At 40.6% G+C, this 26,856-nt stretch overlaps 2 protein-coding genes and 3 non-coding genes across 6 annotated transcripts; 2 read left to right on the top strand and 3 right to left on the bottom strand.

Moving 5' to 3' along the window:
- Positions 1-2,698: 2,698 nt before the first annotated feature.
- On the bottom strand, positions 2,699-2,771 carry TRNAF-GAA (transfer RNA phenylalanine (anticodon GAA)). Its single transcript has one exon. It is a non-coding gene; the product is annotated as a tRNA-Phe (tRNA).
- A 1,628-nt stretch (positions 2,772-4,399) lies between these two features.
- On the top strand, positions 4,400-4,472 carry TRNAT-UGU (transfer RNA threonine (anticodon UGU)). The gene has a single exon. It is a non-coding gene; the product is annotated as a tRNA-Thr (tRNA).
- Positions 4,473-6,856: 2,384 nt separating this feature from the next.
- LOC127776926 (uncharacterized) lies at positions 6,857-9,377 on the bottom strand. The gene is made up of 3 exons (XM_052303483.1): positions 8,896-9,377; positions 8,705-8,822; positions 6,857-6,868 (listed from the first exon to the last, which is right to left on the bottom strand). The coding sequence occupies exons 1-3, from the start codon at positions 9,183-9,185 to the stop codon at positions 6,857-6,859; spliced, it is 420 nt and encodes a 139-aa protein (XP_052159443.1). The 5' UTR covers positions 9,186-9,377.
- Positions 9,378-16,660: 7,283 nt separating this feature from the next.
- Positions 16,661-16,767, top strand: LOC127778160 (small nucleolar RNA R71). Its single transcript, XR_008018429.1, has one exon. It is a non-coding gene; the product is annotated as a small nucleolar RNA R71 (small nucleolar RNA).
- Positions 16,768-21,562: 4,795 nt separating this feature from the next.
- Positions 21,563-26,856, bottom strand: LOC127775614 (beta-1,2-xylosyltransferase XYXT1-like). Of its 2 annotated transcripts, none has more exons than XM_052301880.1 (4): positions 26,447-26,856; positions 25,486-25,590; positions 23,315-23,440; positions 21,563-22,925 (listed from the first exon to the last, which is right to left on the bottom strand). In XM_052301880.1, the coding sequence occupies exons 1-4, from the start codon at positions 26,643-26,645 to the stop codon at positions 21,763-21,765; spliced, it is 1,593 nt and encodes a 530-aa protein (XP_052157840.1). In that variant the 5' UTR covers positions 26,646-26,856; the 3' UTR covers positions 21,563-21,762. The 2 variants fall into 2 exon arrangements, with proteins under 2 accessions (XP_052157840.1, XP_052157839.1); XM_052301879.1 differs by having other exon boundaries at positions 23,315-23,452.

Consider the following 26,856-nt stretch of genomic DNA (forward strand, 5'->3'; position numbering starts at 1 on the left):
GTGATCTGAGACCCATTAGGGGAGATGAATTAATTATCTTGTTTGCCATGGTTAGAAAGATCAAAATTGCTCCTGTGAAATGTATGATAAGGCAATGGTTAGAAAGTATAAAGTTCTCTGCTCCTGTTGAGTGCACTTCTCTGATTACTCGGATAGCAAAAGGGCTAGGGGTCGTTAGCGACCAAATTGCTTTTATCTCAACTGCTCGTCTGCGTATTGATGAGGCTTATCTAGTGCAAGGGCATATTTTGAAACATGGAGCAGATGGATCTTTGGTATACTTTTTCCCCGGTTGTACAAATGAAATCCCGTTGCCAAATGCGGGGTATCATTTGTACAACTGCCATGAACTAACCATTCCCCTGCAGACCATAGAAGAATCTCGTGCAGGTGGAACATATAGGGAGACGCGCAACATGACAAGGAACGAACGAGAGAGTTCATCATCCTCAACACCCGTGCAGATATATGAGGCAGGTTGGGCACCAAATGGGGATGCACCTGGATGGACCCAAGCTCTACGCCATAGCATCGGAGTCTCAACCTGGGCAAGCGCTAGTGAGGATCGGTGGCATGCGCCTCATGACATCTACTGGGGGGAAACCAACCTCCCAGGTCAAGTGATGTGCCTCCATCTCCAAGTGAATGGCGCTCAAGCTCCTCTCATTGGGACTTGGGTGAAATCACTAGGAGAATGGATACCCTTGATGTGCAGACGGGGGAGATCCAGTACAACCTTACGGAAAACATAGCCTAAATGCAAGAATGACAACAATCTGCTGATGCTCAGTTCACTAATATCAACAACATGATGCAGCAACAGCATGATGACCTTCAAGCGTACTTTCGCTTTTAGGGGTTCAATCCTTATCAAGGACCCTGAGCGAAAGCCAAGCTTGGGGGGAGCCATCGTTCCCCCCACTGAGGTAACTTGTATCCCATTGCATATTTTCCTTTCCAATTGCATATTTGCTTTCCAATTGCATCTTATAAAACTTGAAAACAACATAAAAATTTGCAAAATAGAAAATACCAAAAAGATAGGATAGGTTTGAGTCATGCTAGGTAAGACAAGCTAGTTCACTTTGTTGAAATGATGAATAGTTGCTCTGTTTTATATCTCTGATATATGGGTTCTTGGTAAATACTCTCTCAAAGGTTAAATATAAGTAGCCAACAATTATCCAGGAATCTGAGGTAAATGGGCTGCACTTGCTGATCTAAGTCTAAGTTGTTGCGAGATATGAGATAGTAAATATGAGTTGCTATGATCCCGTTACTAGTTTGACTTGAATTCCGGATGTTTTGTTTTTCAAAATGATAAAATTGAAAGTTCCTCATTTGATATAAATTCCTATCAGAGCCAAAAATTTGCTATCATGATTAAACCATATACATTTTGGTTGCTTGACATTCCATTGAACTTTGTCAAACTCTTGTGACTTGTGTAGATACTTCTCATGCTCTATGATCAAGATCATACACCCACATGCTAAACTCCTACACTGGGAACTAAGCAATATTCCATTCCATTTCCATTTTTCCACCAAAATAAATTCTCTATGCTTTTATGTGCTTTCTTCTCCTAAAAAGAAAAGTCCTTTTGAAAAAAAAAGAGAGGGATGGAAAGGCATGGTTATGAATAAATAAATAAATAAATAAAGTTATGCTCCATCAAGCATGAGCATGATGTTAAAAAAAATGTAGCCATGCCCTCTCCTAATAAATAAATGAAGGATTTTTGGGAGAAGAAAGTAAGCACAAAGGAGAAGCGTTTTTCTTTTATTTTTCCTCATTTACCCTTTCCACTCTATACCACACACACATTATGCACGATCTTGATCTTGAGTATGTTTAGTTACCTTCTCTAGTCTAAGATTTTGACTTAGAGCAAGTTCAATAGTATAGCCAACTACTAGCTTCAATTTATCTATAGCCAATCTAATAGCTCATTCATACAATAGTTACATACTACACTATTAATACCTAGTCCCACCTGTCATAGACACACTGCGTCTTGGAGTCTGTGCTACAGCTGGCTACAAATCTGTAGCCCGCTGCTCTTCTCTCTCCTGATTTATCTTCTTAAAATATGTTTGCAGCTGGCTTATAGCCTGCTATTGTACCTGCTCTTAGTAATAAATGTGAATGCAAGTATGTCATGTTTGATCCCTACCTAACTCCACATATCAAAACCATAAAGTAACTTAAGAAATTCATGCTCACTTATACAACACAACTCCAGATTTTATGCAAGTCAAGGAATATTTTTACGCTCTGTTCCTAGATGAAACAGAATACCTATTACATTCTAATTAATTCCAATTATACAAAAGGTTCAGATAGACTAAGCAAAAAAGGGCTTCATTTCGTTGGAAAATCACATATTCATTTCCTTCGTATGAACAAAAAAATATGATGACTCAAAGAAGTTCCCTACCACAAACTTTGTACCGCGTGGATTACTTAGAACAACTAGGAAAGTAAGATAAGATAAGCAAGAATAAAAAATATTTGTCGGAATAGCGGAATAGAAAATTAAGAAATGCAAAAATGTAGAAAAAGAAGTGCCTCTATTTAGAGATTTATCTACTTAGATGAAAAAAATCATACTCTATCTATATTATTAACGAATATGTATCTCAACCCATCTCGAGGTATTTGTATGAATACCTATTCGGAAGATCCCTTTTTTCTGTGCCAGGAACGAGATTTGAACTGGTGACACGAGGATTTTCAGTCCTCTGCTCTACCAACTGAGCTATCCTGACCTTTTCTTGTGCATCATCCTAGTAGAGTATTTGTATCTATGTCAATATCCAAAATTTGGAAATGGGGAGGGGGCAGTCCTATGCATTGTACAAAGAAAGCCTTTCTAATAATATTTAAATATCGAGTTAATAATCGACATTCCTTGCCGATACTATAATAAAAAAGAAATGTATTCCATTGAATCTTAAACCTATTAATAAAAAAACAGGATAAATACTAGAGTTAGGGAATAAAAGAGGGTTTGGGGATAGAGGGACTTGAACCCTCACGACTTAGAAAGTCGACAGATTTTCCTTTTACTAGAAATTTCATTGTTGTCAGTATTGACATGTGGAATGTGACTCTCTCTTTATCCTCGTCCGATTAATCCGCTTTTAAAAAGATTTCGAAAACTATGAATTGAAGGATTTGATTACTCAATATTCGATTGGAATGGATTCACAACAATTCTAAAAAAAAATATGAATTTTCTATTTCATAATCATTCCTATTTTCATTTTAAAAAAGAATTAAAGAACCTATATTATGATATGAGTTCTGTGATTAATCGTTTGCTATGCCAGTATCTATACGTGTGTATTAGATTTCGAAAGCCCTTCTTTCCCTTATTTAGAAAGGAGTTCCGCTAGCAACACAACGTAATTAACTCGATTCGTTAGAACAGCTTCCATTGAGTCTCTGCACCTATCCTTTTCCTTTGGGTTCTAGTTCGAGAACTGCTTGTTTTCTCAAAACATGGATTTGGCTCAGGATTGCCCCTTTTTTAATTCCAGGGTTTCTCTGAATTTGGAAGTTGCCACTTAGCAGGTTTCCATACCAAGGCTCAATACAATCAAGTCCGTAGCGTCTACCGATTTCGCCATATCCCCATTTTCTTTTTCTTTGAGACCAGGATTCCTTGTGCAATTTCCTCCATCTGTTAGTTTTTTTTTTGAATCGTTGAATTCATTACTCTATGTAGTCTAGCGGTTCGTCTCTAGTTGAGAGACTCCGCTTATTGCAATTCAGCATTGAATTGATTCTATCGTTGATGTATTTGCAATTCAATGCGAATCAATATATCCCAAGGTTTTTCTCTCCCCCACCTACCGCGTTCCTTTTTTAGAGTATTCAAAATCATACTATAACACTTGATATTCATTTTTTTTGCTAATCAGAATTAGCAATTTCATTTGCTACGATTCTATGTTCTCCTTAGTGAAATATTAATCATTAAATTATTAGCAAATAAAAAAAACAAAATATCTCAAAAAATGTCTATAATGATGGACTGAAAATACAAGAAATTCGCATGTTCTCTTTATTATGTTTTCGTATATATATTATTTATTCTTTTCCATGTATTAGATTATTCGTCCGAGCCATATCAAATTAAAAATATCTAAAATCAAATTCAATATAGAAATTGGAATAGATTCTATTAGAAAAATAGATTTGCGAATTAGAGAAAAAAGAAAGTTCAAAAAAATCTATCTAACTTTATTTTATGAAGTTCTAGTATTTTTTTCTAAGTAGAACTTCCAATTTCGAACTAGTTAATAGCTAAGATTAATAATTAAGATCTGACATTTTACGGATTTCCCATACTATACATATTTCTATTTGTTACACTATTTCTATTATGTAAGCCCACTTAGCTCAGAGGTTAGAGCATCGCATTTGTAATGCGAGGGTCATCGGTTCAAATCTGATAGTCGGCTTTTTTCTCTATCAATGTTCCATGAACAAAAATACCTCTTTTTCTCCGAATTAAATGGAGAAGCCAGGATCTATTATGTCGTTCTACCCTACAATTTTGCTAGATACAAAACAATAAAATAAATAATATATATACAAAAATTCAGATGTTGATGAAATTCCATTTTTTTGTGGTACTTTTAGTAGATTTTACTCTATTTATCCTTTACTTTAATTCAGTTTTAATTTCGATGTATTCTGTAATGTAAATACAATGAAATTAATTGTGTAAAATGAAATTTCAATAAAAAAAGGAGTCTTCATGTCCCATTATCGAGGACCTCGTTTTTTAAAAAAATACGCCGTCTGGGAGCTTTACCAGGACTCACTAGAAAAACACCTAAATCCGGAAGTAATCTGAAAAAGAAATTCCATTCTGGGAAAAAGGAACAATATCGTATTCGTCTTCAAGAAAAACAGAAATTGCGTTTTCACTATGTCGTAGGCTTTCCGGACCTTCCATTATATTTGAGAGATGAAGTGAATAATTCAAGTCATCAAACAAACATAATGAAACATCCGACGCCTTGAGAGAAGAATATTGGAGACATTGCTGGGCCTTTAACCTGCCAGTCAACTTCAGCCTGAGATGTGCCCGTCAAACCACTCGAAGGCGGCGACCAGATGTGTTACACATTCAGGAGACTTGACAAAAATGGCTAAAGATCTACAACATCTCAAATATTCTTAACTCATACTCATGTGAATCTAGTTCCCAGGATGTGCACTAGATTCACACTTTCATCTCAAGCATGATTTTACATTGCAAACACAAATAAGATGAAAGCGATTATAAACTACATCTACTTTAGTTACATTGGCCGACCGGCCAAATAAATATATAGAACAGCGGAAGCTTGTCTACCCAATCCACAAGCACACCGACTAGGGGTTTACCCCATTAAGTTCAAGTCCTAGAAGAAGCAGTCTATTACCCGCATCACTCAAAGACTAAGACTAAAATCTGCAAGCAAAAGATTAATTCAATAGCAAGAGTCAGTACATTATTAGAAATAATGTACTGGCAAGCACCAAGACAAGCCTAACACCCTACTTGCAAGGCATATAATCAAGGAAGGCATGATATGGTTCTTTTTAGCATAAAGCAAGTTTTATTTGCATAAAACATTTTCAAATCAGATTTGCTTTCAAATAAATTTCAGCAAGCAAGTACTTGACATATTGGGCATCAAAGTAGTCATTAATCATGTATAAATGTACACCTCATTGCCATCCATGGCAGCAAGGAGATCATTCTCAAATCTCATCACAATTTGAAGGTAAATTTCAGCATTTAGAAGAATAAACACAAGTCTATATTCAATACATATCCACACGCCGCTCATGACCGCGAGCACGGCTAATCGATTAGTTTTAACTCTGCAGAGTATGTACACTTTACCCACATGATGCGAAATAATAATCATGCAAGAGCATGGCACGCGATACATAAGTACCCGATTTATTACCCGCAACAAAGCTTTTCCAAAATTCATGATTTAGCCTTACACCAGCACGATACGTGTTCCTCCATCCTAGTCATACTGGAAATATGATCTAGAACCGTTAAGTGGCGGGCCCACGCCTTGAACTTAACGCCGTGGTGGCGGACACAACGGGAACCCACCCACGTGGCACAATACCGTTGTATTGGACAGACTTAGTCACCTAAACTACCACGTCGGGGTAAATAGGAAGTTCCTCTGAGTTATCCGAACTCATACACACCGGCCTACCAAAATGTAAGGCTAAACCATAAATAATTTACTAAGCTTGGGCTATCCCATACTAGCACATGTGGTTGTACTGTATACGAAATGAACTGACATTGAGTGAAGTCCTTAGGTCGGTTTGGGCGCACTCTCCCCCTATCGGTACACAACTAATCACCATATGTGCACCACTTGAGGCCCAAACCTAAAATCCATGTTTTCCACCATTTTATTTATCAAAATCACAAGTATTAAAGTTCTGTCCAGATTAATTAAAAATCAATTTTCATGTTTGTAATGAGCCTATAATGACAAGGAAGACCATTCTAAGCATGGCTAAGCTTTATAGTAACCTAGTGTCACCAAAACTCATATATAAAGTGTTATAGCCATATTGTTCCTAAGGTTAGGAATGAGGAATATGGATATATGTGGAGTTAAGGTGATAATGCAAATAATAGGAGTTTATCTAACAAGTTTAACAAAATTTTAATTTATTAGTGTACAATCGACATGCAAGATTTGCAAACATTTTCAATAACCTCCAAAACATAGGTTCAAAGTGATCAAAGAGAGGGAGGTGGGACTTGCCTTGAATCAGGAAAATGTCAGCACCTAAATCACTTCTTCACCGATTAAGCAATCATCTAAACAAAGTACACGTTATGCAATTAAACACCGAAATATGCGAAAAATCCAAAATGCTCTAAAATGGATGATTTGTGCACAGTGAATAGGTACTGGTCTAAAATTAATTTAGGTGAAAGAATTTCTATTTTATCTCATTTTATTTGGGAGTTATGAATTTTAGAAGTTTCGTCGGTATAGTGTAGGATTTACTTAGATACTATTGTGAAATGCTGTTGTAAGGTGATTCTTATTAAGTTTATGTTTGCTGGGGTGAAGATATGTGTTTTCTAAGACTAACACATTTGGTTTCATAATTTTTAGAGTTAATATGAATTCTTTATGTATTTTACAAATTATAACGTGTTATAGGTGTATAGTGTTCTATAGGTTCATGGCTTTAGAGGTTTAGGTCTAGAACTTGCCTCATCTAGCTAGTGATGTATAAAATGAGTATTTTAGTTAACTAATCTAACCTTAGTTCATAGGCTTATGATCTTTATTATCATGGTTCATATTTTATAAACTAGGGGAGCTCTAGTCCATGTTAGCAATTTATTATATCAACCTAGAAATTATTATATGAGCTAAGTGCCTTAAGTTTTGGTGGATGGGAATGGAACTATGCATTCACTGGTCTAACAAGTTTTATTTGGGTTTCATTATAGCTAGGGTGTATTTCTATATACATTTATATATATACATATTGCTCAATCGATACTATGTGATTAGCACCTATCCTATAAATTTAAAGTTTAGAGCTATAACCTGTACAGAAGGTTCCATATTTTATTTTACTATGTTGAAGCCCACTGTTTGCTGGTTCTATAGATATTTGGTTCACTTCATTTAGACTAAAGATGAATTTTCTACAAATTTTACAATTTAAGGTTGCTCTATGATGGTTATTACTTACATAAGTATTTAGAGGCTTTTATCATACAGTAAGTATATAATTTTATTTTATAACTTGGAAGTATATGTTTTGGTGATTCTACAGAACTTGGGTTTACTCAAAAAGGATCTAAGATGAATTTTATATGAACTTCTAAAATTCAACTTATCTAAAACTAGTCATTTATAGGTAATAGTTTTAGAGGCATTTGATGTATAGTATGTATACTATTTCATTTTGCTTTATAGGAGAACATAAGTTGGTGGATCTGTAGAAACTGAGTTTGCTCCAAAATGAGTTGAAATGAATTTTTTATGCATTTTATAAATTTGTGCGTGCTTTATGTGTGATTTAACTTGGATAAATTTTAGAGGCTAAATTTGTACTGTGAGTGTAAGTTTTTATTCCATAACATCAAAGTTCCCAATTTGGTGAGTTCACAGAAATTTGAATCATCTTAAAATGAGCTATATTTAATTTTATATGGATTTTTACAAGTTTTAGTTACTGTTCTTTTATAATTTCAGATTTTGTTCCTAGGGGTGCACTGTCAGTCTCAGGCCAATATGCAAAAAGGCCCCTATGGTTTCAGGAAATCAACCCGCAGTCCTATGACTGTTCTGTGTGTCTTGAGCTTTTTCATAAAGAGCCCTACATTAACCTAAATTCTTGTGACGGGGTCCCTGGTTCGAGCTAAGCAGATCAAGCCATGGCTGAGCTCGATCTCAAGCTTGCCAGCGGCAAACGGTGGCTCGTTTGAGGGTGCGACCAAAAGACAAAATGAAAATCATGCTATTGCGATTCCATTCCTCTTCTTTTCTTGGTCAGTGGACATCGGAGTAACGCCGGCGGCGAGTCCGAGCGGCGGCTGTGCTTAGGCTGCTACTGCATGTTGAGTTGGTGCTCGATTCTAAGTGAATGAAATGCATGAATGCAATCCTATGGGCTCAAGGGTGCTCACCGAACCTTGAACGAGGCGCGGGAAAGTCTGGACAGCGGCAGCGGTGAAGAAGATGGTCCGGCGACGGTGTAGAGCTCCGGGAAGACGGCAACGGCTCGATCCACTCATCGAATTGACATGCATGTGTTTTCATGGGGTTAGCGAGGTCCCAGGGATGGTGTATACGCGAAGAATCGGACAATGGCTCACCGGAGGAGGCGGAATCGACAATGGCGACGGCGACCGGAGGTGGAGAAGACGGTGGACGATCTCCACACTCGTAGCACCATTCTTCAAGATTCTTGAGGCGAAATGGAGAGGAGGTTGAGGTGAAGCTGGTGGCGTGGTGGCTCGCTCCGGCTTGATCTAGATTGATGGCAACGGCGACGATGTCGCTGCGGCGGTGCGCAGAGCGCGCTCCAGAGCTCCGGTGTGCACGGCAGCGTTCCCGTCGATTGGCTGCACCAGAGAGGATGAAATCAAAAGGAGAAATATTCGGCATGGTGAGGAGAGTATGGAACGCAAGAGAAGAGGAAACGATCGCGGCTCATCAACGATTGCGGCCATCGTCTTCTTCGCGGCCGGCGATGGAGAACCAGTGGAGAAGAGCAGCGAGGATGCTCTCCCTCGGATGGATCGGCACTGGAATGGTGGGTGAAGAGTGGCGACGCGTCTGGGAGAGGCAGAAATGGAGCTCGGCGTTTTTAGGGCGTCGACACGTCGTGGCCACGCGTCGCGCGGCGTCCAGAGCCGGTCAGCGCTCGATCTCTCCCTCTCAGTGTTTCTCGGTCAGCTAGGGAAGTTGCACAGAGGAAGGGCAAGCCGGAGGGACGGACAAGGGGGGCCCAGGTCGAAGTAAGCTAGGTGGAAGAGAGATGTGGGTAAGATTCTGGGTGAACACGGTTTTGGACGAATTTTTAGGATTATTTCTCTTCTCCATCTTTGTTAATTCATAAATTAATTTGTAGTGCAGAAAAGCTCATGTGGATTTTACTGGAGTTATATGAATGTACCTAGTTTACATTTTCTTTGATTTCACTTAAAAATTATGGATTGATTACTCACAGAAATTAGAAGAAATTGGGCCCTTTGGATACTAGTTTGAATTTTTAGGAGACCTAAACACAAAATATAAATTCTAAAAAAATTATATTTATTCATGATAAATGACCTAGTATTTGAATAAATTATTTTACTTATACACTTTTATGCAGTTAAATGTACTTTTAGACAAGGTGTGGTTTTAGCCAATTGAGAATTATAATTAATCTAATATTTGACTGGTTTGACTGATTTATTCGAGGTATCAAATTTAGTTATTAAATTGTACCAAAATTACAGTGAGATGTATTTGTTGAGTAGAACCTACATGAATTTTTCCATGATTTTATCTTGCACAAATTATTTTAGATAATTAGCTAGACTTATCTCTTGTATGCAAATGTATGTAAACATTTATAGAAGTTATATTTGGACCTAAGGTGATGTTGATATGTTAGAATTACAGTTTACCTTACACATGTCATAAGCTTCTTACCTATTTATCCATAAGTTTACTTTAGCATTAAATTAAGAGGATGCTTATAGAGATGATTAAGATAGAATATACCCTATATGATATAATTTATTTGGTCACTTCCATGTTCATGACTAGTCTTCAGATGGATGACCAAAATAGTTTTGTGGGGCTTGACATTGGCCTTGTTGATATATTTTAAGGTGTATGGTTTCTATTTTAACTTCCTCTAGCTAGCACTAGGCCCTAATGGTTTAGTTGTTTATCTAGATCTTAGTTAATATTCATGAGACTTATTATGAAATGCAAATCGAAAATCCAAATGCAATCCAAATCCAAATGCATACGAAGGACTCAAGTCAAACATGTCTATGAGAGTATGCATGCTTACACATAAATTTATATTTTTGTCCTAGGTTAGAGATGCAAAGGTTTTAATTTGTTCTAAAAATTTATCATGCAAGAGTTAGATCAACTTCACCTAGGTTTAAAATGGAAATTTTTGGTTTACAAAATTGAAGAACTTTCCTTTCAACTAGTTTTGATAGAAATTCTTTAATCCTAGAATTCGGGTATGTTACACATTATGGTCTGACAGAACGACAATTACTAAAGATATGTACATATCACTGCAAAAGCAAAAAGTTCAACAGGTCAGGTTTTACTACAATTACTTGAAATGCGTTTGGATAATATCCTTTTTCGATTAGGTATGGCTTCAACCATTCCCGAGGCCCGGCAATTAGTTAACCATAGACATATTTTAGTTAATGGTCGTATAGTCGATATACCAAGTTTTCGTTGCAAACCCCGAGATATTATTACTACGAAGGATAACCAAAGATCAAAACGTCTGGTTCAAAATTCTATTGCTTCATCCGACCCGGGGAAATTGCCAAAGCATTTGACGATTGACACATTGCAATATAAAGGACTAGTAAAAAAATCATGGATAGGAAGTGGGTCGGTCTCAAAATAAATATTTTGTTAGTTGTAGAATATTACTCTCGTCAAACTTGAACTTAAGGAAAAACGGAAAGGTTCATAGAATTTTCTTCCCCTTCCCCTTTCCCCGAACTAAATCGACCTAAGGCTCTTAATTCGTATTTTCGCATTCACCTAACAGAAATGGATTAACCCTAGGATTCCTTTTTGTTTTTTGTTCTTTCCTCTATGGGTATTTTACATACCATAGTAATTTGGTATAGAGAATTTCTATTAAATAAAGGTATGTATTATTGCTGGAATAAATTGTCATTTGATTTGATACATTGTAATCATTAACGTTGCGGAATTAAGAAAAACGGAAAGATAGGGATTCGAACCCTCGGTAAACAAAAGTCTACAGAGCAGAAAGGCATCATTTGGTAAGGAATTCATGTTGATACACTTAGAGAGACTGAGAGAATCAATTGAGGAACTTGGCTTTCTTTTTCAAAATCATTTGAAAACTTCCAGAATAAGAGTTGAATAAAGATCAGGTGATTGGTGCTCTAATTGTTGTTCTGTCTTTCAACCGCCCAAGGCAAGGAGAAGCAGTGTCTCGTGGGAATCAGGGGTAAGGGTAAGCCACCGTGCCAAAGATTATTTAATCTGAGAGAGAGTACATATACCTTGCACCTGTATCTTTGAGATATGCAGCATAGTAGCAGCTCCTGATCAACAACCAAGTCTTTGTTTTCTTTCGTCCTTCACTCGGGACGAGCAAAGGTTCAAGCTTGGGGGTGTTTTGTTGATGGTCGTTATCGATCAGTTTCGACCGTCAATATTACCAAAATAGAGGAGAACTAGTGATGCTTGCAATGCATATATTTTGTTAGAATAATAATATTCCACTAGTATTAGGTATACTAACCTTTTGCAGAGAATGACAATAAAGTGGAGGAGAATCGACATCAACTCAGACGATAAATCAATCGGACGATGTCGAGAGACAGACCTATGCATGAATGGGCCAAGAACTCAGAATTGACATGACACACTGGGCCAAAATTCACAAGTCTACGGTGGAGAAGAACTAAGGAGGCCACCTGCCGAATATCCCCTGGCACCGTTGGATCCAGGTTTTGGCTGGACGGCGTGGATCACTCCCCAATGACGGTTGGAGGGCAATTCCGAGGTCAAACTCATGTTGCTGTTCGGGTTCACAAGTCAATTATGACCATTCCAGCTGCCACAACCGTCATTGGCAGCCTATTCAAGGAGCTCCTCTCCTCACTTCACTCACACACCTCAAGCAATAGCTCCCTCATTTCTCTCTAGTTTAGTTTAGTAGTATCTAGCTGGTGGAATAGAATTAGAATAGAAATCAGGAGTCCGGAAGCCTTCGGAAGAGTTCGGGTATGGCTCTAGTAGCTTTTCTCTTCTCTTTTGTAAGCTTTGTACTTTCATTAGAATACTCTTTTTTATACATTTATGGTATTGAAATACTTTCCGAGTATATGAATGCATACTTTACATTGTGTTCATGTTATACTGAATATACGGCTAGTTTATCTTGGAGATGCTTTGGTGCGGGTACAATGTTTGCTTATGCAATTACTCTATGTCATGACGATGATATTAGAGTAATATCTGGTATTGTAGACGTGCTATTGCTGCATCATGTTGTTGATGTAGGTGAACTAAGCATCAACAGATTGTTGCCATTCTTGCGTTTGAGCTATGTGTTCCGTGAGGTTGTACTGAATCTCCCCCGTCTGCACATCAAGTGTGTCCATTCTCCTAGTGATTTCACCCAAGTCCCAACAAGAGGAACTTGAGCGCCATTCACTTGGAGATGGAGGCACACCACTTGATCTGGAAGGTTGGTTGTCCCCCCAATGTATGTCATGAGGCGCATGCCACCGGTCCTCACTGGCGCTTGCCCAGGTTGAGACTCCGATGCTATGGCGTGGAGCTTGGGTCCATCCAGGTGCATCCCCAGTTGGCTCCCAACCTGCCTCATACATCTGCATGGATGTTGAGGATGATGAACTTTCTCGTTCGTTCCTTGTCATGTTGCGCGTCTCCCTGTATGCTCCACCTGCACGAGATTCTTCTATGGTCTGAGGGGAATGGTTAGTTCATAGCAGTTGTACAAATGATACCCCGTATTTGGCAACGTGATTTCATTTGTACAACCGGGGAAAAAGTAAATCAAAGATCCATCTACTCCATGTTTTAGAATATGCCCTTGCACTAAATAGGTCTCATCAATACACGGACAAGCGGCCGAGATAAAAGCAATTTGGTCGCTAGCGACCCCTAGCCCTTTTTCTATTCGAGTAATCAGAGAAGTGCACTCAACAGGAGCAGAGAACTTTATACTTTCTAACCATTGCCTTATCATACATTTCACAGGAGAAATTTTGATCTTTCTAACCATGGCAAACATGATAATCAATTCATCCCCCCTAATGGGTCTCATATCACTTCTAGGAAACAAAGTCATAGCAATCCATTTATGCATGAGCTTAAGTGTAGGATTATGGATATCATTCGTTCTAGGTTTTTGCAAATTGGAGCACCAGAAATGTCTTCCCAAAACCTATTTTTCTCGAACCCAGAAATTCCTTTCTGGAGATCGATTTTACAGGAATCTTGAAAACCAAGAAGTGTACTTAAGCCTTTCTATGTAAGTGTGTACTTTTTATGGAAAAAATGAAAGGAAATTCCATCTTCTATTTCTTTCAAAGTGCACAGAAATTGCAAAGTAAGCAAACGAGAGCCAGGCTCATCTACCCCAGCAAATCTCTGCCAACCAACCGCTTTCCAAATAGAACGAAATTCAACATCCATACCTATCTTTTTAAGTAGCTCCGGTGAGTATTCTCGTGTGTGAGCATACTCCCGGTTGCTCAGCATGTAGTAGGCTTGTCTCTCCCGATCACTGACAAGGTCGAGGTCGGTGTCGTTCAGGAGTCGTTGCGGAGCTTCGACGTCTTCCATCGAGACATCGGCTGATGAACGAGCGCTAGACTCGTCATGATGACTTGATGAAGAGCCGGACCCCTTGAACAGACGAGACAATCGCCTCCTCATTCTGCACAATGGAGCAAGAACGGACTAACTCGGCGGGGGTTAGAGATGATAAGAATTTCACCCGCCGGTTAGTTTCACCAAAGCAACTTGTATATATCCAACTAAATATTTGAATTTGAGGGAAGCATGAATATACTTGAGAGCAATCTTTGGAGAGGGAATGAAAATGTGTTGAAATGGGTGGAATTCCCTCTCTCGCCTGGTTGGCCTTTATAGGGTACCCACAATGGTCAGAAATGACATGTGGGACCCACTAGCCGTTACCTGCCAAAAGTGGCAGGGAACCGTTGCCTAGCCGGTTCGGCCGAACCAGTGGGTTCCGCCGAACCCCTGGTGGGCCCAACCGGCCCCACTTTCGGCCTTTGGATTCCAACGGTCAGTGTGGTCGTGGCACAGCGAATTTTCGTTGAAAATTTTATTTTGGTTTGCTCTGAAAAATTCATTTGAAGAAATTTCCTCAAAATTCAAAAATCCTAAATGCAATTTGAAGTTCAAACATGTGATGATGCAAAAATTCAAACTGTTGAAAGCAAATATGCGGAAACATACCAATTTACCTGTTGGCGAAGGTCGTGTCGTTTAAAGTCCGATGTGCAAGACCGTACCTCCTTCTGATTCAGTTCGTGGATATTCCACCCGTCTCCGAAGGTGATGGAGCGGGCGTCTTTGGCTTCTCCTTCCACACCTTCCTTGGCTTTGGTGCGGAAGACGGCTTCTTCTGAGCCGGCTGCTCTAGCTTCTTGGCCGGTATAGGTGGTTTTACCGGCGTTTTCCAATAACGGTTCCTGGGCATCGTTGTTTCCTTCTCCAGGAAATTCTGCATGAATTTCACCATGCTGTCCGTTTTGGGTGGCTCCACTTCGACCACTTAAATATTCTGCGGGTTTGGCCCGTACTTGATTCTGACCATGGAGCATTGTTCCGTCCTCGGTTGAAACTCAAACTTTTCCTCCTTCCCGTTGATATGAAAACGGATACTCCCCGTTCCCACGTCAATGTTGGCTCCTGCGGTGCTAAGGAACGGACGCCCCAGGATGAGCGGCGTCTCTTTCCCTGTGTCCATGTCCAACACCACAAAATCAACCGAGATGAAGAAATCCCGTATCTTGACTGGCACATCCTCCGCTATCCCTGTCGGGTAACGGACTGATGAATCAGCCAGTTGAAGGCGCATTGGTGTTGGCGCCAACACCGTGAAGTTGAGCTTGTCAAAAACGTCTTTTGGAATGACGCCGACACTGGCTCCAAGGTCGCACAAGGCCTGGTCGAATTGTTGTGCCCCGATCGAGCAGGTGATCGTAGGACACCCCGGATCTTTCTTCTTCTCCGGGAGCTTGTGGAGTATCAGGTTACTGCATTGTTCCTTCAGCTTGACCACCTCCATTGTTGGGAGCGGTCTCTTGTTGTTGAGTATGTCCTTGAGATAACTGGCGTATGTGGGCACTTGCATGGCGTCCAACAACGGCATGTTGATGTGGATCTTCTAGATGACTTCAACAAAACGAGCGAATTGCTCGTCCACTGATGGTTTTCTACTCCGTTGAGGGAATGGCAGCAACCGTGTGTCGCAGTACTCCTGCGGCACTGTCTTTTCTGGCTGAACTTCCTTGTCAGCCGAGTCATTAGATGGCGCTTCTTTGGTTATCCCAGTAGCTCCTGCAGGGTTAGGGTACGACGGATCACGAATGGACTTACCTCCCCTCGTCGTGATCGCCTTGACATTTTCAATGGAAGAGTTGGGTTGCCCCGGAATCCTCCCAGTTTCATTTGCAGGGACTAAGGATGCCAACTGAGCTAGCTGGGTTTCTATCATTTTGTTAAAGCTCAGCTGATTTTGAAAAGCAGAAGCAAAGCCATCTAATTTGACGTTAATGTTCTCTAGGATCTTATCATTGGCTACAAGCTTTTTGCTTAACGCATCAGTGGTTTTAGCTTGCGCAAAAACGAGATCCTTCAAGGAGGGTTGGTTAGAAAAGTTACCGTTGTTGTTACCTCCGTGATAATATGGGCGTGGTTGGTTCCACCCCTAACCTCCTTGTGGACGGTACCCGTTGTTGTTGCTCATGTACATCACCTCCTCACGGGTTTCCGCGCAGTCATTCCAAGAATGACCCGTGCCGCCGCAGACCTCACACGTGACGTGAGAGTCCAAAGCCTTGATGGTGCCTTGTGGCCGTTTCTCGTGGTCGTCCAAGCGTTTCATGAGGAGGTCCAGCTTGGCGGCAAGTAATTCCGTCTCTTTGACGGTGTGCATTCCTCGCTGTCGGGTTTGGAGTCGTTTCTCGCTCCGACCCATATTGGAGACCATCTTCTCTATCAGATCTATGGCTCCTTGAATCGTTTTAGAGAAGAAAGCTCCTCCAGCTGCCATGTCCAGGTGATCGCGGGACATCGGGGTGAGTCCATTATAAAAGTTCTGCAGGATCAGCCAGTCGTCCATCCCATGATGAGGACAGGCGGCCACGTACTCCTGCAGATGCTCCCATGCTTCATGAATGGACTCATCTCTTATCTGCTGGAAACTGGAAATCCTTCCACAAAGGGCATTGGTTTTGCCCATCGGGAAGAATTTCGAGAGGAATGCCGTAGAGCACTTATCCCAGGTGTTGACAGCAGCATGGTTGGCATAGAACAACTGCTTCGCTCTCCCGAGAAGGGTGAATGGAAACAGTCGTAGCCTGACGGCGTCGGGACTGACGCCCTTGATGGTATACGTGCTGTAGATCTCCAGGAACTGTTGCAGATGAGCATTGGCATCCTCATTAGGCTTGCCATAGAACAGGCTAGCCTGCACCATCGTGATGAGGCTGGACTTCAAGTCGAAATCCACGTCCCCCCTATGTTGACCTGCGGCCCAATGGCCACATTGTCAGTAGAGGGAGCATCGAACTCGCGAAGAGTCTTGTTAGCCATAGTCTTGAAGGTTGGTGGCGCTGGTACGGCTGGTTTATCTGTCGGTAGAGTTTTCTGCGGAGCAGCGACTCGCAGCCTGACGCTCCGGAAGAAAGCTTCTAGATTTTCTTTGAAGTTTTCCGGCAAGTTGAAACCAATCGTGCACTACCCTGTTTTCACAACAAAAGTGAAAACAACCAAGGTTAGCCTGCAAAGGAAAACAATTATACATAGGTAAATATAAAGTATTAGTCCAAGTAATCTCTATTATGAATCTTCCCCGGCAACGGCGCCATAAATGCTTGTTGGTATTTCTTAACGACATTACTAGAAATATAATCCCCGGCAAAGGCGCCAGAAATGCTTGTTGGTATTTCTTAACGACATTACTAGAAATATAATTCCCAGCAATGGCGCAGAAATACTCCTGGTATATTATGGTTATAGAGTTCATCCGCAAGCGCACGGATATACCATTGTAGCATTTCACCCGAGAGTATTCCAAGGGTATCGTATTTATTTTATCCCGTGGGAAGATCATCTAGAGAGAACATTGACTAATAATTTATAGATTACTTCTGATAATCATATTCTAAGTAGGGGTTAAGATAATCCAAGGGTAGAGTGACACACAAGCATTAACTACTCATTCTCATACTATATTATCTAAGCTAAGTGGATAGAAAATAGAAAGATAATCTATTCCTATTCTTCTAATATACATAGTATACATTAACTGATATACTAGCTAATACCCTCTATCCGATGCCCTCCTGGTACTTCGAGAAGCCACCCCAGACTGCCGAGTTTCTTATGACAGCCCATCATGACCATACAACCGGGGCTAAATAAGGAGGAATACCCTCCCCAGGGAATTAACTTAGGATTATATACCGGCGCGGAGGAATACCCGTACTGAGCTGTCACCATCAGCGGCCCACCTCTCATCTGCAATATATAACCCCAAATAATGATATCCCGTAATCTAGACACCATGCCTAAACTACCATATACTACTCTAATATCATCGTCATGACATAGAGTAATTGCATATGCAAACATTATACCCGCACCAAAGCATCTCCCAGATAAGCTAGCCGTATATTTAGTATAACATGAACATAATGTAAAGTAAGCATTCATATACTCGGAAAGTATTTCAATACCATAAATATATAAAGAAGAGTATTCTAATAAAAGTACAAAGCTTACAAAAGAGAAAAGAAAAGCTACTTGAGCCATACCCGAACTCTTCCGAAGGCTTCCAGACTCCTGATTTCTACTCTATTCCTATTCCTCCAGCTAGATACTACTAAACTAAACTTGAGATAAATGAGAGAGCTATTGCTTGAGGTGTGTGAGTGAAGTGAGAAGAGGAACACCTTTTATAGCTGAACTATGACGGTTGTGACAGTTGGAATGGTCGGTAATACCGTCCAACCGTCATTGGGGCTTCATCTCAACCATCTAGCCAAAACGGATCTAACGGAGGCGAGGGAGGTTCGGCCGAACCAGGGGCCGGCCCAACCAGCCCACCTTTCGGCTAGTAGCCTCCTCTGTTGCTCCTTTATGTAGACTTGTGAATTTTGGCCCAGTTTGACGTGTTAATTCTGAGTTCTTGGCCCATTCATGCATAAGTCTGATTCTCGACATCGTCCGACTGATTTATCTTATATGTTGACGTCGATTCTCCTCCACTTTATTGTCATTCTCTGCAAAAGGTTAGTAGACCTAATACTAGTGGAATATTATTATTCTAACATATTTATGCATTGCAAGCATCACTAGTTCTCCTCTATTTTAGTAATATTGACGGTCGAAACTGATCGATAACGACCGTTAACAGGCATATCGTCCGTTTTCTCCAGTGTACATGATGGCTGTGTACTGCGATGCGCGAGCTCTGTGCGCGATGGCCGGTTGGATTTGGCGATATGATGGTTGACATTACGCGTGTTTGTCATATGCGTCTGCTGTTACAAAGGTGTACCGGCAATATTACAGACACGCCATCCTAACAGTAAAGACATAATACTTGGTAACTTTACACCATCCTATAATATATACCATTACAAATGTCTATTTATATGTCTACCCCAGTACCAAATATTCCATCACATAACGTTATCCATCCAACATGAGCCGAACTTTATAATTGTTAAAATTGCTCAGCAAATCTTAACTAGTGAAATAATTATTCTTTCTCGAATGGAGGATTTGCCATGTCATCAGAAGACTAATGATCGTCAGATACAGCTTTGAAACAAATTTTACCGTTGGATATAGAGCACAACAAAGAATCAAAAGGCCAAGATAAAGGAGGGTTTGTCTGTAGGCTTCAAGAGGCTTTCATGAGAAAATGAGAGGGAAGAGTTCCACGATGATGGAGACAAAGCAATTTGTTGGTGGCTCTGAGTAATTGATGGCCCAAACATAATAATGGGCTTAATTGGACCATTATAAATTCCTTCTTAATAGCAGCAGAAATTCCATTCACTTTTCTCCATGTGATGAGTTAACAGACTGATGATTATCCATTATACCATGAAACCCAACTTTAAAAGAAAAATCAAAATAAAATTTTTCTACTAATAAAATGTGGATTCTATTAAAATGAATCTTCTTCTTTCAAACCGAAAGATATTTATAAACTTGACAATTAAAACAGTAATTCAATTTAAGATGAAGAAAATATGATGAAATAAAATCCATAGCAGTTCTTTATCAAGTTCTTCATATAAAAATTGAAATTCCGCATATATATCCAACAGACATTCATCATAGAACTTTTATATGTCAAAGTGGGCATCAAAGTCACGCAATGCAGGACAAAGTGGCTAGTAAATAGTTGGTTAACAACATGTTACATTTTTATTGCAATCTTGTAGATAGTAGGTTGAAATGAACAATTCATGGTACAAGTCAAGTATACTAGTATGTGATATAAACCACAACACCATTTTACTCGTATGCAATCGGAAACAAACATAATAAAAATCCTAAGGCTGTGAACGACTGAAAATTTTTCAAAAAGAATATATACTTAGGTGCATCGACTAGATGTAATTAATTAGGTGTAGCCATCGACTATGTCGTTAGTTGAATTAACTAAGCATATAGTCAAGGAATAAATAATCCAATCAACCGAGTGGTTTTTGATAATATAGTCAACAAATTGAATTAATATTAATATACAACATATGCTGTGTGAATCCCCGAATAACATGATCCGAGTGATATACCGACTACTTTGTAAAATAAAATACGAGCAATCTAGAGTTCACTACATCAATGAAAATTCACATATGGTAGTGCTGATTTTGGTGGGACAACACCGATAACTTACGTTCATGCATTAGAATAGATATGTTGACTCTCTGCGTTTCAACTGCCCACTATAAATGACCAAATGGGCTGCCCGGCCCAGCACGAGCAGGCACGGCCCGATTGGCACACCGGGACATGCCGTGGCCGCACACGGGCTGCACCAATGGCCAGGTATGGCCAAATAAGACTCTGGTCATGGCGGGCCGACCCGAAGACACGATAAGTGCACCGTGCTCTTCCTTGGAGTAAGGCTATGTTCGTTCCCCAGGGTTCCCAACTCCCCACCCGCGTTTTCCGCACGCACGCTTTTCAAACTACTAAACGGTGTGTTTTTTGCAACAAGTTTCTATACGAAAGTTGCTTTAAAAAATCATATTAATCTATTTTTGAAAAAAAAATAGCTAATACTTAATTAATCACATGTTAATGCGAATATCGTTTTACGTGCCGGGGAGGAGTGGTTCCACCAATGTATATTGCCTAAGTTGGTAATAAGGTGGGCCCCTTTAACAGTAGGTAATAGTTGTTTCAATTGTCACAATGTATACTAGTAGGAGGTGGTAGTAAGGTGGGCCACATTGCAACAAAAAAAATATTGTGACAATGAGAGAGATGGCTGGTGGAATGGAGAGAAGAGAGATTGTAATATTTGTTTAATCATACAACTGGGTAGTAGTGCTACTACCGAATATTACTACTACCCACCTTGATATCTATCTCCACAATGTTGAACCAGGTAATAGGGCCTCCTACTACCCACTTTTTACCACATTGTGGATGCCCTAAGTCTATTGTGCTTCCCTCATCTCTTTGGGTTGCCTTATATGGCTGCGATAAGTCTATCTGTTTCCCTCATCTCCTTGGGCCATACCTTATATGGTTGGAATAGTCTATTTGGCCTCCCTTATCTATTTCGTCTCATCGTTGGACCGGGTCAGCACGTCGTGTCAAGGAAGAGCCTTAGGCATGGGCCAATAGTAGGGCCGGACTGGTACGGGGCCAACTGTTGTATTTGGGCCGGGCCAAAACCCTGTGCCATGAGTCGGGCCTCAGGCCATTTGGCCATATACCACGCAGCACCAGATAGTAATGTGCGTTCCTTTAGTTTCCTTCATAGAGTATATGGTATGGTACTATGGTATACTTTGTTCACTTTACTATTTATTTGTGTAAACATCCAGATAGTGCAACCTAACAAACGGAGGCGCGCGAATTCGCCACGGCATGCTAAGTCGAAACGTCAAAAAATAAAGAAATTGTTTGTTTCTACGGATGTATCTCTAAGCCTGCCTGTATAGGAAGGATCGGATCGGAGTACGGTCTATCCCCTGAGCATTTGAAGCACCTGCTGCAGCGTGGGAGCAAATCTGGTGACGTTGAGCTTGATATCCTGCTCAATCCAGTAGTACTTCATCCCGAACTGCCACCCTTGCTTGTGTATAGATTCCGGGTCCCTGATCGCCGGGTGGTCCTTGCCGTACTTGTCGTAGAGCGTGCTCTCCTCGGCGGCGATGCTGTACTCGACGTCGCGCAGCCTCATCTCCCTGGCCGGACCACCGTAGAACACCATGGATGGGTGTTCCATGTGGCCCCACGGCACCACCTGCAGCATCACCGCGTTGGTGCGGAGGAAGAAGAAGTTGGTGAGTCCGGCCCCGTGCGCGCCCACGAGCACGTCACATGAGTCCACCACCCGGGAGAACTCCTCGATGCTCAGGTCACGACGCGGCTCCACCGGGACCACCTCGAAACCTGCGGCCACCACCGCCGCGGCGATCTCCTGGAAGTTGACGAATTTCCTCGTCCGCCCGCGGTTGATGAGCATGGCCCGCGGCCTCCGTTGCATACTGGACTCCTTGAACGGGATGTCCACGCCGGCGGGCGGCAGCGAGTAGACCTCCCGGATGTAAAGCCTGAAGTCCAGCATCGTGTAGTTCCGCGGAGTGCGAGCTGGGTCGATCCCGAGGTCGCGGTGGCTGCGGAGTCCTACGGTGATGTGCGGGTAGCACCGGACGCCGCTGTCCTGGTTGAAGTCGACGATGTCGTAGCGGGACAGGTTGGTGAGGATGAGCCGGTACTTGTCGACGAACCACGGTTGCAGGTCGGAGACGAGGAACTGGACCTCGCCCTCGTAGACGCGGGTGGTGATGAAGAGTGGGATGAGCACGTCGCTGAAGTCGTGCCACGGGTTCGAGGTAAGCCCGTTCATGGCGAACACCACGGCCGGGACGGCGTGGCGAGAGGTGCATCCCGGCGCTGCCTGGGCATCCAATGACCTTACCGTCACCTTGTTTATGTACTCCAGGTACTTGCGAGACTGATCTCGGATGCTCCATTCATGGCTGTCGTCGGCAAGCCCACGCTCTCCGACGGGCGGCACGTAGAGTATGGTCCGATTGGTGCCCATGGTCCGTGCGTCGCCGGAGATCTCACAGATGTCATACCTGGGATCTGACAGGTCGCATATTGGCTTGCGTGGTGCACCTGCAGCCGACACGTACAATTGGTGATTCCTCACATAAATTAATGATGGTGATAAATATAATATTGTAAAATATGAGCCGATGATTGACATCTAGCACATGCATATCATCAATCAACATATATAGTTTAGTTTTCAGTAACACAAATGTAAAACTTAATTTATCAGCTTAGTTTTTATTTTAACTGTTTTATCAGCTGTAGAGCAAACGATGAAATTCATCACTAATACATACTTCATTTTCAATGTATATATATAGGTAGCAGCGTCGATTTTTTGAGGGTAGTCCAAGTAGTAAAATGGAAGGACGGACAAGCAATTGTAAGTATTAGATTCATAAAAAAAATTGATTTCGTCAAAAAAAAATTCTTTGAGAAAGGGCGAAACATACCGGGTTTATGGTTTGTGCCATTTTTCGTTCCAGCTTGATCAATGTCTTGCCGGATAAGATCCTCCTCCATCTTGTCACTTGCTTCGTCGTTCACAGCTGGCTGGCTAGACCGCTCAGTATTTTTCCCTTCCAAGTTATCTAATTAATAACAGTGAGTCAACTAGTACTATAGTACACGCCGCAGAAGAAGATTGATTATATATGGAGATATAAAAATTTACAAGTCAACAAAATATTGGCGATGAGTTTGGTAGAGAGTTACCATCGAAATACCGAAGTTAGAGCCACCCTGGTTATTCTTGTCCGTTGAGTATAGATATTTTTTTAGATGTCATGATATACGTTTTTGGATCAACACGGGACTTCGGGTGCAACGGACAAACTGGCTCCCATTTTATACATCCTATTTTCACTTTTTGTCTGTTGGCATTAGGCAACCAGCAGGCAATTTGTTCTTTTTCTTCGTTATCCTCTTTATTTTCTAGAGGTTATGTTCAAATCAGCAATCAGTTTCGAGTATTTTTGGACCTTGGTATCAAGCCATAGGATGATGTAATGTGCAGTGTGCAGGGAGGACCACACGAGCGTACGTGATTTGTTATTGATGTGGAACAACCACTTGGGTGACTGCTGGGGCGACTAGCCTAAGAGAGCTTACAGCTTTGGGAGAGATTCAGTAAAGCCTCCCTAGGCCTCAGTTGATGCCCTGTAAATAACAATTTGTACTTTTTTACTCTCTGCTCTATCAATATATACGAGGCAAAGCTTTTGCCCTCTTTTTTTAAAAAAAATTAATGTGGAACAATTTTTTTAATGTATATATATGATAATATAATGGTAGATTGCACGGTGAAACAGAACTGTCAAGCATATATACATACATACATACATACATATATATATATATATATATAACTTCACACATCTCTAAAACTAGACGACGAAAATACACAAATTAAATTAAATTATCAAAACTTTATGCGCTGATTACGGGGTAATAGCAATGCTTGCTGAGTTATTCCAGAATGTAAGAAACGTGTATTAATATGATTATATCTCTATCATGTAGTCATCATCCATCAAGGTCATGCCTGCACATATATATGTAACCATTTCCCTATCGTACTAACTATCGTTCCACTAAGTATATAACCTCAACACGGCATCAAACACTAATTAAGCCACAAGTCACGTGGGCCAATGAGTTTGGTTCCCAAATCGTCAGTTTGTACGCCATGATTGTGAGGTAGCAGAAAAAATATATTATTGATCATTGGATATTTTAATTTAATTCTTTTTGGATGAATCTTACTTGGAAATGTGCAAATACTAAACATTATCCCCTCCATCCTAAAAAAAAATTCCAATCCTAACTACAAAACTGGACACGCATGTCCAGATCCATACGTAGCTAGAGTTTATCTTTTTTTTTTTTGGGACAGAGTAGTACGTGATAGTCTGTGTATCCTGAACCACTGAAATGGGTATAGAGCTATCTATTTCCCCTTCTGGTCCAAATGAATAATTTTACTTGTGTAGGGTACTAACTTGAAGGTTTTGGAACGGTATATAGCGCTAATTAAACCACTATATATAACCAGATTAAAGAGAAATATAGCATTCGCATAGATATATATAAAGAAGAGAGTAAACATGTTGTGTAAGATTATACATGACATTGAAATTGTCACATTATATCCATTTCAAATTTGTTTTTACATATATAGTAGTATGTGCGGTCATTTTAGAAATTACTTGCATGTTAATAGTGTTGCTTGAGTGATGCATGCAAAACTAATTGTTTACATTACGACCAAAGAAATTTTTACAGGTAAGCGGATATCAATTTATTTGTTGAGGCGGTTCTGCCGCCCTCCTTTTTGTGTGCAAAACATCTTAGGGGTCGCAATTTCGAACCTGCTAAAAATACTAGGTAATTTTAGAATTTATGATGTTATTAGACGAGTTTGATATGGAGTTTTCTGGGGTATTAGGCGTATTACTACTCCCCTCTGTTCTTACTGCGAGTTGTTTTCTAGTTTGTCCTAATATATATATTTAGGATACCAAAAGTAACTTATAATATGTATCAGAGGGTATAATTAATACTACTATGAGTTTAATAAAGTAGCAATCACTGTACGTATACATCGTTGTCAAGTAGTTAGTACCTTGTGTCGTATTGCTGGACGTGGACGTTGGTGAAGTCGGAGATGTGGTCCTGCCGTCTTGATCGGTATGCACGGCAGCCGTGGACTGTTGTGTGACGGCCCTCACTGATAACAACAAAACATGTACATATAGCTTATTTTTCTGAAAAAAAAACCGAGTTTGTTCTTCCTTGTATTTTTATTTCCACTGCGTTAGGAAACTAAGCTAGGTAGGAACTTTATTTTAGTTCTTCTTCCAGAAAGATAACATCTAAGTAGAGTGCATTATAAATGATGAAACAGTATAAACAGAGGAATAAAGACTTTCCAATTTTAGTCATTATAGTACTAATTAAAGCTTTCTCCGAGGGGTTGATTAGAGCATGTGTGCATCACTTAGCAGCGATTGGCACCTAATTTAGGTGTTGTCAGCTGTACGTATTAGACCATGTTCACATCTCTCCCCTCTCTCTCTCTCTCTCTCTCTCTCTCTCTCTCTCTCTCTCTCTCCCCCCCTGAAGCACCGTCGACTTCGCACAGTACTGGAATGCACATGGAATTCTTTGGTTTCTTTTTAAAATTTCAATCTCTATTTCGTGCTGCTCTATATAATGGATGTTGAGAAAAATATTTCAGAGAATTATAGAGTCTCATGCATACATCACCGGCCAGGTCTACACACAATTATTGGTGCCTAATTAAGAAAGAGAAAGATGTGCTAACTACAAGAAGAAGAAAAAAGGAAAAACTGCAATGGCATTTAGCCATGAAGACATGAAAAGAAACTCAGATATATATGCATACATGGAAATGCGAGTGGTATTGTGGTAACCGTAAGATGCATCTAGCTAGATAAATAGATAACAGTGGATAAACCAAGCAGTGTTTAACAGCAGTAGAATAATTCTCTCAAAAAGAAAATATTAATAGAATCAATAATAAAGGATCACTAATACTAGCTAGCTATAGGTAGGGTACTAACCAATGGCATCCTCCGAGGAAACAAGCTGGCCAGAAAGGAAAGTGTAGAGCAGCAGGACCAGGAAGAAGCCAAGCAGGAACCCGATCACGGCCTTGTGGTGCTGCGCCAGCGTCTTCGCTACGCCCTTTACCGCCGGAGGCGCCGATGGCATGTTCGTCGTCGACGGCTCCGGCGCCGGCGTCTTGGACTGGCTAACCATCCGTCCTTTTCTTCTGATCTTCTCTTCTCTTCCTCCTCCTCTACGTAAGAGACTTGCCTTATGCGATGGATACTTCTCTCAAAGAGATTTCAGCTCCTACCGCATAATTTGATTCTAGCTATAGCCCAAGGGTTTGCGCACACACATATATATATTTGCACAGGCTGTTTAAGACGACTGCCTAACTATTAACAACTGGTTTTTGCATATT

This window comes from Oryza glaberrima, chromosome 6 (genome assembly GCF_000147395.1).
Source record: "Oryza glaberrima chromosome 6, OglaRS2, whole genome shotgun sequence".
NCBI lineage: Eukaryota > Viridiplantae > Streptophyta > Magnoliopsida > Poales > Poaceae > Oryza > Oryza glaberrima.